This window comes from Sus scrofa, chromosome 13 (assembly GCF_000003025.6).
Source record: "Sus scrofa isolate TJ Tabasco breed Duroc chromosome 13, Sscrofa11.1, whole genome shotgun sequence".
Lineage (NCBI taxonomy): Eukaryota > Metazoa > Chordata > Mammalia > Artiodactyla > Suidae > Sus > Sus scrofa.
The window spans coordinates 2,984,390-2,998,718 of NC_010455.5; the positions used below are offsets into that span (position 1 = coordinate 2,984,390).

Below are 14,329 nucleotides of genomic sequence, written 5' to 3' on the forward strand. Positions count from 1 at the left end.
GAAATACTACATGTTCATCACATCTCAAGTCTGCTATAAGGCAAAAAAACTTGACGTATATGAAAAGTATTCAAAAGATTAAAATAACTAAATACACAAAGTAGGAAGGAAGCCAGAACAGAATACTATTATTCACGATTCGTACATAGTCTTTTTTTTTTTTTTTTTTTTTTTTGCTTTTTACGGCCGCACCTGCGGCATGTGGAGGTTCCCAGGCTAGGGGTCGAATCGCAGCTACAGCTGCTGGCCTACAGCAACAGCTGCAGCAACCCAGGATCTGAGCTGTGTCTGCGACCTACACCACAGTTCATGGAAATGCCAGATCCTCAACCCACTGAGCAAGGCCAGGGATCGACCCTCAACCTCATTGTTCCTAGTCAGATTCACTTCCACTGTGCCACAATGGGAACTCCGTGATTCATATAGAAATAAAAAATAATCAGAACTATTTGAAATATGGGAAATAGTACAAGACTGGTAAAAGACTGAAGACACCTATTAATCTATCAAACTACTAAGTAGGTAACCAAAGGCATACAGAGGGCTGCCTTGTGACCCTACGATTCTATACTCCAGCTATTTAACCAAGAGAAATTTTAAAAAGACCCATCTAAGAATGTTAGTAGCAGTTTTATTCATTCATAAGAGCCAAAACCAAAAAAGGTAAATGTCCACCCATAAAAAAAAAGGACAAAGTGGTATACAATACTATTCAACAATAAAAAGAAATGAACCATTAATGTACACAACAATATAGATGAATCTCAAAAATGTCACACTGAACAAAAGAAGACAGTAGAGTGCATATGTTATGATTCCATTTTTATAAAATCCTACAACAGGCAAAATTTCTCTGTGGTGAGATAAATCAGAATAATGGTTGCCTCTGAGAACAGGAGGGAACTTGCTAGAGTGACAGAATATTTTATATCCTGGTGAGGAAAAAGTTACAAGGGTGTACACATTTGCCAAAACTCAAGACTACACACTTAAAGTCTATGCATCTTACTGTAAATATATTTCAATTTAAAAAAGTAATACTGGGGCAAAGATACATAGAGGAATTATGTACTCAAAATCATGAAGAACAGGAGTACCCATTGTGGCATAGTAGAAAACAAATATGACCAGGAACCATGAGGTTGTGGGTTCGATCCCTGGCTTCACTCAGTGGGTTAAGGATTTGGTGTTGCCGTGAGCTGTGATGTAGGTTGCAGATGTGACTCAGATCTGGCATTGCTGTGGCTGTGGCAGGCCAGCAGCAACAGCTCCAATTAGACCCCTAGCCTGGGAACCTCCATATGCCTCTGGTGTGGCCCTGAAAAGATAAAAAACAAAAAAAACCAAAAAAATATGAAGAACAAGGTATAAACACTGTCAGTATTCTCCACCCCCATCCTCAAGAAGAATATATTGTGACTTGGGGAACTATACTAACATTACCCTGGGAAAAGTTAATAGGGATGTACTAGAAAATAATGAAAACCAAAATAAAGAATTTATAATTGGATAAATTGGGCAAATACAGTACACTAGAGATGCCATAATTGTTCTCATCTGGAATTCACAACTAAATACCTCAAAGTTCCTGAAAAGTATGTGGACTATTTATGTTTCATTGGTAAGAAAAGAAAAAAAAAGACTATACTTTTGTTTCACAGAAAAGCAAGAATAAATTTGGTTTACGGTAGAGGGTGGGTAAGATGGTGCCTAAAGACTCCATGGCTCAGATTTTAGAATCAGGGCAGATTAAAGTCTGAACCCTGGGTTAGGGACTTAATAGAACACCCCCCACAATTCATGTTGAAGCTCTATCCTCCCAATGTGACTGTGTGTGTAGATAAAGAGGAAGTCAAGTTAAATGAGATCACAAGAGAGGGATTCTAACCTGATCAGACTGGTGGCCTTCTAAGACAAGGAAGAGAGAGACACTCCCACACCCTCCCCATCAGGTGAAGACACAGAGAGAAGGCAGCTGCCTGCCAGGAATAGTCTTCATCTGAAACTGACCCTGCTGGACCTTCACCTGGGGCTTCTAGGCTCCAGCCTGTGACAAAATAAATTTCTGTTGCTTAAGCTGCCCAGTCTATGGTATTTTGTTATGGCAGCCAAGCTAATATATCCACCCTTTAACCACTCAGAATAATATATGTTAGTGCTGTGTCACAACAGTAGTGGTCTTTAAAAATTTAGAGAAAACTTAAAAAAAAAAAAAAAAAAAAAAAACCTCTAAAGATAGGAGACATCAAAAACAAAAATTAAAAAAGGGTAAACTTCTGGAAGTTACAAACCGAGGAGCCTAATGTCATACCTTAGTAAAATTGTAGATTTTTTTAATTAACACATTACAAACATTCAGGAAAAAAGTAGAGATAATCAAGGATATACATAGTTTCACTAATTACAAGTAATACCATAGTAACCCTGATCCCAATTTTTTCATTAGAGAGTATGTATGTGTAAGAAATGCTGCAGGTGTGCCTTGACTTAAAAAAAATTTTAAAAACAAGTAATTATATTATGATATTGATTTAAGTAAGATTATAAAATATGGGGATGGGGTGATCACAAAAGGTTAAATAATTGTATCTAAAGAGTATTTATTCACAGCTTGAGGTTAGACACAGGAAAAAAAAGGACTAACATATTTGCAAATAAATGCAATGTTTGGATGGACCACTAATATCTCACATGATAATATATTTTATATTCAGTTCTCTTGATAGAACTAAAATGTTAATTCTTAGAGTTAGGTCTAAAAAATAAATGCATATCCTTTACATGATCCAGTGTGATATGGCGTCTTAAAATAGAAAAACCAAAAACTGGGAGTTCCTTGGTGGCTCAGCAAATTAAGGGTCTGGCGTTGTCAATGCTGTGGCATGGGTGAGAGATCTCTGCCTGGGAATGTCCTCATGTTGTAAGTGAGGGTAAAAACAACCAACCCCTCTCAAACCAAAAATAAGACAAACGCACCACCAACAGCCCTAATGCTCAGGAACTGATTTATTCAGAAGAATACTCAGCATTTAGAGAGCACTGAATTGTATGCTACACTTGAAGAATGACAATCACAAACCAGTTGGTGGAGAAAAGAAGATCGCAACCAGGCAATACAATCAAGTATGTGGAAACCACGTCACTGAAGGAGAACTGAGGCGTTTGGGACAGTTAATTCTCAACCCAAGTTCAATGAGGGTGTTAAATCGCATGGCCTCCACTGTCTTTGATGAGTTAACTTCCCTCCTATGCAACTACAATGATGCTAGCCGTGTCTGTCTTTGAGAGAACTGAGAAAACACTCTAATCATCTTCTGTAGAGCTTCCTTCTCTCACATTATCTCAAAAACATAAACCAAAAGCTACTTAAAGTTTTGTCTTTTATATAACCGTATGTGGTTTTTTTTTCTCATTAAATGAAGTAAATATGTAAGTATAGCTCTCTTCTGCTCTCAGGCTACAAAAGGAATAATTCAAAGAATATCAGTGAAATTGATAATTTTGAGTAGGCTTCCTAAGAGTTCGCTAATTAGGAGATTTTCTTTTTAAAAGAAAAATTAAAAAAATAAAATTAAAAAAAAAAAAAGGAGTTCCTGTCATGGCTCAGTGGTTAACAAACTGAGTTAACTACAACAGCTCCTTCAAAATATCTACCCTACAAGGATGTTATGAGAATGAGAAGATATGAAAAACACAAAAGTGAACGTTCTCCAAAAATGTCAGTTATCTTGAAGAGCAAACAGCATACAGAATTATAAATAAGATGGAACTGTTTTTCCTCATAAGACACTTAACATAGTTTAAGGTTACATACTTAGAACTGGCAAAATGTGAGATCAAGTAAATGTTTCAGAAACTAATTTCAGTGTTTACTTAAACAATATTTCAATTAATCATTATACAATGCTAATATTATTTCTTGACTGCAACCAGTAGAACCTTTGCAATATATCTACGAGGCTAATGTGAACCAGTAGAGAAAAGCCCCAAGGAGGAATTTTAAAATAGAGGAAAAAAAAAAAATCTCCCTCATAGGAAGTACAGTAGGAGGGTTTTCTCTGCTACTTCAGACTCTCCAAAAGGCCTTAGTCACAAGAGGGAGATTGAACAATTAATAACTTGGTTTGTACAAATTCCAAAATAAAGTGACTAGTCTAGGTATTTTCAGTTGCTTTTTCTTTTTTTGAAAATACAGAATTTGAATATGGGCTCATAAGCAGGGCTTCTTAATAATCTTATATACAATATATTTACTAAAAGAAATTTCATACCTCACTACAAGATGCAACTGCTCTGTGTAAAGGTGTCAACCATTTGCTGTCTTTGGCATTAACTCTAGCTCCTGCAACAAGAAGAAAAAAATAAATTGAAAAATTTTACATAAAATATTTTAAATAAATCTGAAATACTAGTTACATATAGTCCAAATTGGATAAATAACAATTGAAAATGTATACTTCATTTTTATACTTTTTGCTAATAAATTACATTTAAATTACAAAACTATCTTTTTAAATGGATGTCATTATTCAATAAAGTATTGGCTATTTATTTATTCAAAAATCAACAAAATGTTATTTTATATACAGGCTAGAATAGCCACCTTTATACAGAGCATATCCAAAGTGAAAACAATCAGAACCCACTTTAGAATGTGTGTTAAAAAACTCAAATACTTAAAGAAGAATACTCAGACATAAAGTGTAGACCGTTAGAAAGTATTCATTATATTTCTTTATAATGAATGTATCACATTATAAAACAATATATTATCAAAATAGTTTTCCAGCGATAATTAAAAATACATTAGCACTACAAAGTTATTTTATAAAATGCATACAATGGCTTTAAACTTAGAGGAAAAAATTGGAGTTCCCGTCATGGCTCAGTGGTTAACAAATCTGACTAGGAACCATGAGGTTGCCGGTTTGATTCCTGGCCTTGCTCAGTGGGTTAAGGATCTGGTGTTGCTGTGAGCTGTGGTGTAGGTTGCAGACATGGCTCAGATCCTGAATTGCTGTGGCTCTGGTATAGGCTGGCGGCTACAGCTCCGATTAGACCCCTAGCCTGGGAACCTCCATAAGCTGCAGGAGTGGCCCTAGAAAAGGCAAAAAGACAAAAAAAAAAAAAAAAAAAAAAAAAAAAAAGCAAACTTCGGGAAAAAAATTGAGAAAGAAATGAACTAGCTCATGTGTCTTTCTAGGTTATACCTAAAGCTCTGAAGTAGTAATAATTTTTTAAAATAACAAATCAACTATATATACTTGCTTAAAAATCATTAAATCAATGGGTAAAAATTATCCCTAATAGAATGGAAATATATTAAGTAAGACAAAAAGTGCATCTTGTAATGTGAGGAGGGAGAAATCTATCACCTATGTAAAATCCATTGATTTGGTGCTTAAATCTCAACCAATTAATTAAAAGCAGCACACTGTAGGATCACTCTAGGTAAAGAGAAACAGCCCTGGCTCTTAAAAGTGCAGGGGAACAGGCAACAGACCAAACACTATAAGCAATGCTAGATATATATCTAGATTTAAGACTAGCTAGTGAGAAGAGGCTTAGTCCAAGCTCCTTACTTTCCAGATGATTAAATGCTGGTACAGCAAGCAGCTCAACGTCAGAGTCAGAGTCAAGTGTAGCAGAACCAAGGATAGAACTCGGACATCCTAATGTTTACATTCTATGTTGAGTGTGAAGTTCTAGGGCATTATCAAGCAGTGACTCCAGGTCATAGCCTGAATAACCTCTGGCTACAGGTCCCTAATTAGCTGTATGATCCCTCTGAACATACATTTCTTTAGCTATAAAACATATCTCCTAACAGCTTCTTAGATTAACATATATTCAATGTAGCTAGTTCATATAGCACAGATATGTTAGAGCTAGACTTTAAAAGTCTTGAACATGAGAGAAATGAATGAAATGCAGATGTAGGAAATAATCCACAAATGTGGTGCTTAAAGCTGAACTCTCCGTGGACAGGGACACTGAGGACCCTAAAAGAATAATGAATCAGCAGGAGAGCTTTCAAGATTGCTTAAGGGGAAGTTCCCGCTGTAGTGCAATGGGTTAAGAATCTGACTGCAGCAGCTAGGTTTGCTACAGAGGCTAGTGAGAAGAGGCTAGCCTGGGACAGTGGGTTAAGGATCTGGCATTGCAGCAGCTGTGCTGTAGGTCACAGCTGCAGCTCAGATTCAATCCATGGTCTGGGAACTTCCATAAGCTGCAGATGTGGCAAAAAACAGACAGACAAACAAACAAACAAACAAACAAACAAACAAAGTGCTATAAGGCTTTGGGAGAAAGGGAGTCAGCAGAATAAAGAAGCTACCTGAGAGAGCAGTATATTCACGTCATAAACATCTGAACAAGTAAGTGCCAGGTTCTGCTGAGATCAAAATTGGGAGAACATAGTCTGAATACAGGTCAGCATTTGTTTGGGGTAAGAGGCAGAACGTAGTTATCACAAATATTTCAAATGTTCATGGTCAAAAAGTTGAAGCTCTAGAGACAATGAAGGGGTTTCCTTCTTTCTCCCTATTTATTGCTTGGAACATCAATGGTCCTCTGTAACACCTGCCCCTTTCTATGATGTTGTATTTATGTGCACAGCAGAAGGGCAATTCCTGGTATTAAGGCCTAAAGAGTAGTGACACAGACACTCAGAAGAGACAAGTACCCTGGAAAGACAGAGAGAAGAATGAGGCCTGATAATGGGCCTCCAATAAATGGGAAGCATCAGAAGTCTGACTCAAGGTATTAACTGACAAGTAGAATGTGGCTGTAACAAAAAACAAGGATGATCTCTATGTGCTAATATAGACCTGAGAAATAAAAAGTGAAAAAAAGCAATATTCACTTTTGTATGAGGAAACCCTGGGGGAAGCTAAGACATTAACAACAGTGGTTGTGGACCAGGGATCAAGATGGCAGAGGAGGAGGACGTGGTACTCACCTTCTTCCACAAACACATCCAAAAAAAAAAAAAAAACTATACGAAGAGCAATTTGTACAGAACATCTACTGAACACTGGCAGAACACCTCAGACCTCCAAAAAGGGCAAGAAACCCTCCACATAACTAGGCAGAACAAAAGGAAAAAGAGAGAGAAGAGAAAAAAAGAAACCAGGGCGGGATCAGTACTTCTAAGAGGGAGCTGTGAACGAGGAAAGGAATCTGTACTCTGGGAGGACGGCTAACTGACTGGGAGGTCAGCAGGGACACAGGACTAGCCTCAAAGCCACGGAGAAAAGCACAGCAGTAGGTCAGGGGAGGGCAACGTAGACAGAGAGCTGCACAGACCATCAGTACCACCACCCCGGACACCACAGCCTGAGACACCTGGGTGGGGGCTGGGCACTGAGACTAGGGCAACAGAGGCCAGTTCTGGAAAAAGGACTGGGGAGGCTGTGGGATGCAGACTGAGCAGCAGTACAGGGAGCACCAGAGGAGGCCTGGGCCTGCCAGAGAAGCAAAGAAACGTTGTTGGGGAGGGAAAGAGGAAAGGGGCAGGACTGTCATAGGAACATCTTTCTCTGTGCATGCATGTGCTCTCAGATGGTGGGGCACCTCTTGTGTGGGCTATGGGGTGGGTACAAACCACCACAGCAGTCTCAGACTACAATTCTCTATTGTCTGCAAAAAGGAGACCACACCAAAAATGAAAATGCAGAAAATTATGACTCAGAAAAGGGAGCAGGAAAAAAAACCCCGGAAAAACAGCCAAGTGATCTGGAGGTTACCAACCTCCATGAAAAAGACTTTAGACTGATGATAGTGAAGATGATTCAAGATCTTAGAAATAAACTGGAGGTAAAGAATGATAAATTACAAGAAACACTGAGCAAGAAACAGAAGATTTAAGGATTAAGCAAGCAGAGATGCAAAATACAGTAACTGAAATAAAAAATTCACTAGAAGCAACCAATGGCAGAATACTGGAGGCAGAAGATTGAGTAAGCGAGGTGGAGGACAGACTAGTGGAAGTCACTGATGCAGAATTTTTGAAAAGAGAAAAAAGGTTGAAAAGAAATGAAGACAATCTAGGAGAATTCTGGGACAACGTTAAACTCACCAACATCTGTATTACAGGTGTGTAGAAGGAGAAGAGAGCAAGGGCCAGAGAAAATATGTGAAGAGATAACAGTCAAAAACTTCCCTAACAGGAGTTCCTGTCATGGCTCAGTGGTTAACGAATCTGACTAGGAACCATAAGGTTCCATCCCTGGCCTTGCTCAGTGGATTAAGGATCCGGCATTGTGTGAGCTGTGGTGTAGGTTGCAGACACAGCTCGGGTCCCGAGTTGCTGTGGCTCTGGCGTAGGCTGGTGGCTACAGCTCCGACGGGACCTCTAGCCTAGGAATCTCCATATGCCGTGGGTGTGGCTCTAGGAAAGACAAAAGGACAAAAAACAACAAAAAATTAAAAAACAAAACAAAAAAACCCCCTTCCCTAACATAGGAAAGGAATCACTCATTCAAATCCAGGAAGCAGAATGAGTACCATATAAAATAAACCCAAGGAGGAACACCCTGAGACACATATTAATCAAACTGATTAAAATTAAAGACAAAGAGAAAATATTGAAAGCAGCTAGAGAAAATACACACACAACATACACGGGAACCCTGATAACTGACAGTCCCTTCAATAAGTGGTGCTGGGAAAACAGGATAGCTACATGTAAAACAATGAAATTAGAATATTTCCTAACACCATACAGAAAAATAAACTCAAAATGGATAAAAGACCTAAATATAAGACTGGATACTTTATGAAACTTTATAAAAAATATAAAACTCAAGAGGAAAATGTTCTCTGACAAAAACCACAGCAATATCTTCACAGATCCCCCTCCTAAAGTAATGACAATAAAAACCAAAATAAACAAATAGGACCTAATTAAACTTAAAAGTTTTTGCACAGCAAAGGAAACCCTAAACAAAACGAAAAGACAACGCATAGAATGGAGAAAATATTTGCAAATGATGCCACTGACAAGGGATTAATCTCCAAAATATATAAACACCTCCTGCAGCTCAATACAAAAAAACAAACAGGCCCATCAAAAAATGGGCAGAAGATCTATACAGACAATTCTCCAAAGAAGACATAGAGATGGCCAAAAAACACAACATGATAAGATGTTCAATATCACTAATTATTAGAGAAATGCAAATCAAAACTACTCCCAGGTACCTACCACCTTACCCCAGCCAGAATGGCCATTATCAAAAAGTCTATAAACAATAAATGCTGGATAGAGTGTGAAGAAAAGGGAACCCTCTTACACTGCTGGTAGGAATGTAAATTGGTGTAACCATCATGGAAACCAGTATGGAGGTTCCTCAAAAAACCAAAAATAGAATTACCATTTGTTCCAGCAATCACTCCTGGGGATCTATCCAGAGAAAACCATGACTCAAAAAGATACATGAACTGACAGCACATTGTAAGTCAACTATAATAGGAAAAAATAAAAATCTTAAAAAAAGATACGCCAAACACTTTCTGACATAAACAACAGCAACATCTTCTCAGATCCACCTCTTAGAGTATGGACAATAAAAACAAAAATAAACAAATGAGACCTAATCAAACTTAAAAGTTTCTGCACAGCAAAGGAAACCCTAAACAAAACGAAAAGACAACCCATAGAATGGGAGAAAATCTTTGCAAGTGAATCGACTGACAAGGGATTCATCTCCAAAATTTATAAACACCTTCTGCAGCTCCATATCAAAAAAACAAAAAACCCCATCAAAAAATGGGCAGAAGATCTAAACAGACAATTCTCCAAAGAAGACATACAGATGGCCGAGAAACACATGAAAAGATGTTCAACATCACTCATACTTAGGGAAATGCAAATCAAAACCACTATGAGGTACACCTTACACCAGCCAGAATGGCCATCATCCAAAAGTCTACAAACAATAAGTGCTGGAGAGGGTGTGCAGAAAAAGGAACCCTATCACACTGTTGGTGGGATTGTAAATTGGTGCAACCACTGTGGAAAGCAGTATGGAGATTCCTCAGAAAACTAAACATAGAACTAACTACCATTTGATCCAGCAATCCCACTCCTGGACATCTATCCAGAGGAAACCACGACTCGCAAAGACACATGTACTCCAATGTTCACTGCAGCACTATGTACAATAGCCAAAACACGGAAACAACCTAAATGTCCATCGACAGAGGAGTGGATCCAGAAGATGTGGTACATATACACAATGGAACACTACTCAGCCATCAAAAAGAATGAAATACTGGCATTTTTAGCAACATGGATGGACCTAGAAACTATCATGCTAAGTGAAGTCAGCCATACAATGAGACACCAACATCAAATGCTTTCACTGACATGTGGAATCTGAGAAAAGGACAGACTGAACTTCTTTGCAGAACAGATACTGACTCACAGACATTGAAAAACTTATGGTCTCCAGAAGAGACAGTTTGGGGGTGGGGGGATGTGCTTGGGCTGTGGGATGGAAATCCTATGAAATTAGATTGTTACGATCATTATACAACTACAGATGTGATAAATTCATTTGAGTAATTTATATATACACACACACATACATACACAGACACACACACACACACACACACACAAAAGATACATGTACCCCAATGTTCATTGTAGCACTATATACAATAGCCAAGACATGGAAGCAACTTAAATGTCCATCAACAGAGGAGTGGAAAAAAAGACATAGTACATATACCCAATGGATTATTAACCATAAAAAGGAATGAAATAATGGAATTTGCAGCAACATGGATGGACGTAGAAATTATCACGTTAAGTGAAGTTAGACAATGACACACAAACGTCATATGCTATCACTTACATGTGGAATCAAAGAAAGGATACAATGAATTTCTTTGCAGAACAGATACTGACTCACAGATGTTGAAAAACAGATGGTTTTCAAAGGAAACAAGTTTCAGGGGTGAAGGATGGGCTGGGGGTTTAGGATGGAAATGCTGTCAAATTAGGTTGTGATGATCACTGCACAACTCTAAACATAAAATTCACTGAGTTAAAAAAAAAAATTTGACATAGTGTCCATGTGGATGTGGGTTCACATCCTGACACTGCTCAGTGTGTTAAGGATCCAGTGTTGCTGAAAGCTGCATTTAGGTCACAGATGTGGCTCTGATCTGGCACTGCTACAGCTGTGGTGAAGGCTGGCAGGTGCAGCTCTGATTCCACCCCTGGCCCAAGAATATGCCATGGGTGTGGTCCTAAAACAACAAACAAATAAATAGAATATGGCACAGATGAACCTAACTACAAAACAAAAACGACTCACAGACATAGAGAACAGACTTTCTTGTGGTTGCCAAGGGAGGAGTGGGGAGAGAGTGGGATAGACTAGGGGTTTAGGGATAGTAGATGCAAACTATTACATTTAGAATGGATAAGCGATGAAGTCCTGCTGTATAGCACAGGGGACTATATCCTGTCTCTTGGGATATAACACAGTAGAAGATAATATAAGAAAGGAAATGTATATATATGTGTGACTGGGTCACTTTGCTGTACAGCAGAAATTGGCGCAGCATTGTAAAAATCAACTATACTTTAAGTAAAAAAAAAAAGAAAGAAAGAAAAGAAAATACAGAGTTCCCATTGTGGCTCAGCTGAACCAAACCTGACTAGTGGCTCTGAGGACTTGGGTTTGATCCCTGGCCTTGCTCAGTGGGTTAAGGATCTGGCATTGCCATGAGCTGTGGTATAGGTCTCAGACATGACTCAGATCCTGTGTGGCTATGACTGTGGCATAGGCCAGCAGCTACAACTCCAATTCAAGCCCTGGCCTGGGAACCTCCATATGCTGCAGGTACGGACCTAAAAAGCAAAGCAAAGCAAAGAATCCGTACTCTGGGGTTATTTAAAAAAAAAAAAAGAACTGGAAGGTGTGAAGGGGCACTATGGCAGAAAGGCAACTGCATCGTATGCTATGAACCTTTAAAGGTGTGTATATTTTAATTCTAAAATGAAACTGAAACACTACATATTCAAAAAGTGAGACACACTGATGAGGAAATAAAAGTAGCCATAAAAAACACTCCAAGAATTTGGCTTCAAGTGTAAAGAAAAAAGTTGAAAAGTAAGGAGAAAGTAAAGACTGTCTTTTGTAAACAGGTTAGAGACATACAACTAAAGGAAGAAAATCTAAGTTTCATAGTGCATTTGGCAGCATCATAAAACCCTGTGGCTGGCTTCATTCTTCCATTTTGTTACGATAATTAATTAATTAAAGCACCTTTCTCTTTTAAAAACAAAATCAAAGTTAATTTATCCTGTGAAAGATCATTATACAATTACAGATGTGACAAATTCATTTGACTAACAAAAAAAAATATGTAAAAAAATCAATGTTAATTTTATCAAAAACATGAGTAACTGTAACAAACAATCCACGGACGGTTTAACCAGAACACATGCTGTTAACCTGCAACTAGTTAGGCAACTTGACAAAAAATGTGGCTTGTTCTTTTTAGATTCTAAAGATAATGCAAGAAGATTATTAGCACAATGGGATTTTAGACATCTGACCATATTCTTTCTCAGAAAACATTCATCTTTCTTTTAATAACACTAAGGAAATATTTTAATTCCTTGGAAACTAAAGGTCAAAACGTGAGAAATGGTTGGCCTAACTCTAAGGACACAATACAACAGGAATCTCCCCTGGCCACATCGGTTAATTAGCATGTGCTTTATGCCAGACAAACATGGCATAGCAATGTCCATCACAAGAGCAGCAGCAGTTGGCTGTAAAATGAAAAATGGCTTAGAAGCAATAAATATGGCAGTGCATACCAGATATCCAGGTACCAGAGCTCATCTCATGTGACCTCCTTGAAGGTGACCAGACTTCTGTTCCGCAGAGAGCTCCAAAATTAGCTACATATTCATATACGCAAATTACAAAGTCATTCCAGTAATTGAAAAAAACATTTCCAGAATAAAGTTAAGTAATCCAACAGCTGAAAACTAGCCACTAGGGCTAATAATGAAGATGAAGACAGGAAAAAGAAACAGAAGGAAAGTGGAAGGAGAGAGGGAGAGGGAGGGAGACCAAAAGGAGGAAAGTGGGGTGGACATGGAAAATAGGGGAAAGGGAGAGGGGGGAAAAGGAGAGGGGAGGAGGGAAGGGGAGAGGAAGACAGGGAAGGAGGGAAAGAAAAGAAATTGTATCAGTAAGCAGCTCTTTGCAGGAAAACTATCCTCAGCAGGAAGCCCCTTTTCTTGTCACTTTAAGCAAAGCTATACTGTAACTAACTTTTAAATCATGTTCTACTCATGTTCTACTCATCTCTGGCCCTAGCACACCTTTTACATCTTTTAATCACACAATATCTTGCCAACTTGTTGGTTCTTTCCATAGATCAGAGAAGTAGAACTGAAGAATATGCTAACAGATGACCAGATCTCTTCTCTAGCTTCCTCTTCAGTAATCTCAGGAACAAACTGGGTGAACAAGATAAAGCTAACATCTAGAGGAAGATCACCAGGAGTGGACACGCCTTCATGCAGTGGGGGAGGGCAATGACTCTGACCCCTTACTGCAATGATTAACTGAGGTTACTTCCCTCCTTTCCTTTATTCATGGCCCAGCAGAATCTTAGGAGGTGGTTTTGGGGGGACACTGAGTCTACAATTTCCCCAGATTGCTGGCATTATGATTAAAGACACCTTTTCTTTCTACCATTTTTGTCAGTATTGATTTTTAAGCAGCCAACAGCAGGACACTCAATTCATTTGATAACAGATTCACTTAAAACACAAAAGAGTCTTTCTAGAGAGAAATAAAAGCAAATGTAAGAGTTCAGGTGGCATCATCACTCTCTCTGCCTAGGGAAGTATATTATTTGGGATTTAAAAGGATGACCTTAAGTCACCAAGAAAAGATTAGTTTCTTTACTATCAGAAAAGAACATAAAAGCAGTGCCACCTCAATTGTTGAAATCATGCTACTGGGAGACCCTGCAGTAAGAGAAGTACTGCTAGGAAGCTGACAACAACAAGCAGGATGATGTCACTGCAAAATGACACCCACAGAAAGAGTGCTAGGAGCGTATCTTGTTAAACCTAAGACTTATGCCCAACTGTGTAAATCAAATACGCTCTTTTCTAGACTCCCCTTTCCCCCACAAATTCCATGTAGATCCACTAAGCTTTCCCTTCAGGTAAATAACCAGCCAGATCCTAGGCCACATCAAATATCTGGGTTTGGATTCACCTTCCCAGAGTAGAGATGTGATTACATTTCTCATATGTTAAAGCAAAACAAACAAACAA

At 38.4% G+C, this 14,329-nt stretch overlaps 1 protein-coding gene across 11 annotated transcripts in view; it reads right to left on the reverse strand.

The window, feature by feature from the left end:
• Positions 1-14,329, reverse strand: part of ANKRD28 (ankyrin repeat domain 28) — a 212,889-nt gene that overhangs the window by 61,535 nt on the left and 137,025 nt on the right. For 5 of the 11 annotated variants that reach the window (XM_021068207.1, XM_013981384.2, XM_013981385.2 and 2 more), the window contains 1 exon segment: positions 4,272-4,342. The exons of 4 other annotated variants lie outside the window; for them this stretch is intronic. In XM_021068207.1, the coding sequence (XP_020923866.1) occupies positions 4,272-4,342 (71 nt within the window). 11 annotated transcript variants of the gene reach the window in all.